Source organism: Crocodylus porosus, unplaced genomic scaffold (assembly GCF_001723895.1).
Source record: "Crocodylus porosus isolate Cpor-Errol unplaced genomic scaffold, CroPor_comp1, whole genome shotgun sequence".
Lineage (NCBI taxonomy): Eukaryota > Metazoa > Chordata > Crocodylia > Crocodylidae > Crocodylus > Crocodylus porosus.
Window position 1 is genome coordinate 9,069,002 of NW_017728951.1, and position 1,690 is coordinate 9,070,691.

At 39.5% G+C, this 1,690-nt stretch overlaps 1 protein-coding gene across 1 annotated transcript in view; it reads left to right on the top strand.

The window, feature by feature from the left end:
• Positions 1 to 1,400, top strand: part of OAT (ornithine aminotransferase) — a 25,990-nt gene extending 24,590 nt beyond the window's left edge. The window contains exon 10 of the mRNA XM_019556181.1: positions 842 to 1,400. Coding sequence (XP_019411726.1) covers positions 842 to 1,002 — 161 coding nt within the window. The 3' untranslated portion in view covers positions 1,003 to 1,400. The remainder of the gene's footprint in view (positions 1 to 841) is intronic.
• The last annotated feature ends 290 nt before the right edge of the window (positions 1,401 to 1,690 follow it).

Consider the following 1,690-nt stretch of genomic DNA (forward strand, 5'->3'; position numbering starts at 1 on the left):
TCCTGCTTGTTGCCCAGGCTCCTGGCATTAGTGTACAGGCAGGCAAGTCTAGAGTTTAAAGGCACATGGATGCCTTGCTGCCTTACTCCCAGGTTTGCAAAGCCTGGTTAGAATTGAAGCAGGAGAAATGAATGTAACAAATTATTGGGAAACAAAGTTGAGAAAAAAATATTTTTGGGGACAAACACCGTGAATCATACCAGAAAGTGGCTAAAAAGCCAGGGTAGCGTACTGTTATTACATACTCTGATTTGTTCTGCTGCGTGTGGTACTGTACTTTTCTGTGATAGGAAAATTTCTAATAAATTTGTAATCACTTTGAGACATGAACAATGTATTGAAATGCTAACCTGCCTTCAACCTGCCTTCTGCTGTGTTGTTTCTTGTCTTACACTTAGATTGCAGCATCCAGGTACTTAACTGCAGTGATTGGGGTTGGTGGGGATGATCTCCAGTGCCTAGAGGGAATGTAATGTCATTGGAGCAAAGGAGGGTGTGAATGGAAAAAGAGTTCCTCAGTTTGCCCCTTTTTGGGCATTAAATCTATGCTAATTTATAATATGCTACAAAATAGATGGCATTAAAAATTCTTAACTTAGACATGCAAAAAAAAGCAGGTGCTTGAGGTAGACTTGGTGCCAGGGTATCACATGTTTTCCTTGTTAACATAGCTGGAAAGATGCTTATAAGCAGCATTTACAATAAATAACTGTACATATTTAATCTTTCTGCTGCCAGGTGGCAAAGAATTCGCGATCTGGCCCCACACACACATCACCAGTAAACATTGTGCCATTTATTTTACTGTAGTGTAAACATGTCTCTTCTTTTTTGGCTTTAGACTGTGATGCCTGGAAAGTGTGTCTGCGGCTTCGTGATAATGGACTTCTTGCCAAACCCACACACGGTGACATCATCAGACTAGCACCTCCACTTGTGATCAAGGAGGATGAAATCAGGGAGTGCATTGAAATAATTCACAAGACCATTCTGTCTTTCTGAAGACACCATATTTTAAATGTATTTGCTAGTTGGCCCAAGGTGCTGTGCATGGAAAAAAGTGGTCTATGAAGGCCTGCTCTTGAAGCAAGCATCATCCACTCCCTTAATCCAAAAGGATTTAACTCTTCCAAAAATTAGTCATGTTTAGGCCTTTAAATTATAATGGATTGGAAAAAGGCATATTGTGACTCTGAAGAGCTTCCAACCTCTGGCAACTATTTGGAAACAAAGTGATGATACTATATTTAGTGTATCATGTATTATATACTTCATGTCAAACTGCCTGGCAGGAACCTGTATGTAGATGCCTTTTTAATAGCTGAAAGTTTCAGCCAAAGCTTAAAGCATAATTTATGTATATTTTAATAAGAATAAAATAGTGCCCTCGTAAAACTACACAAAACTTTCTGTTGAGTATATTTGATGTTTGGTGCTGTGTTTGTAGGGCTGAAGATCTTGGCACTAATGGCTTCATTTTTCTCTTCCTTTGTTGATAGTTATGAAAAGGCTTCTAATCATTAAGGCTGCTTATGGATGTGAAACCCCCACCCCTCAGCACTTTATATTAAACTTGGTATGCCCCTGCGCTGAGTGTAGCACATGCCCAAAAAGGCATCATGTTAGTTTGACCCAATTCACCCAAGGTTTGTATAGATTTCACACTTCAGTGGGGCTTTTTGACACTTTT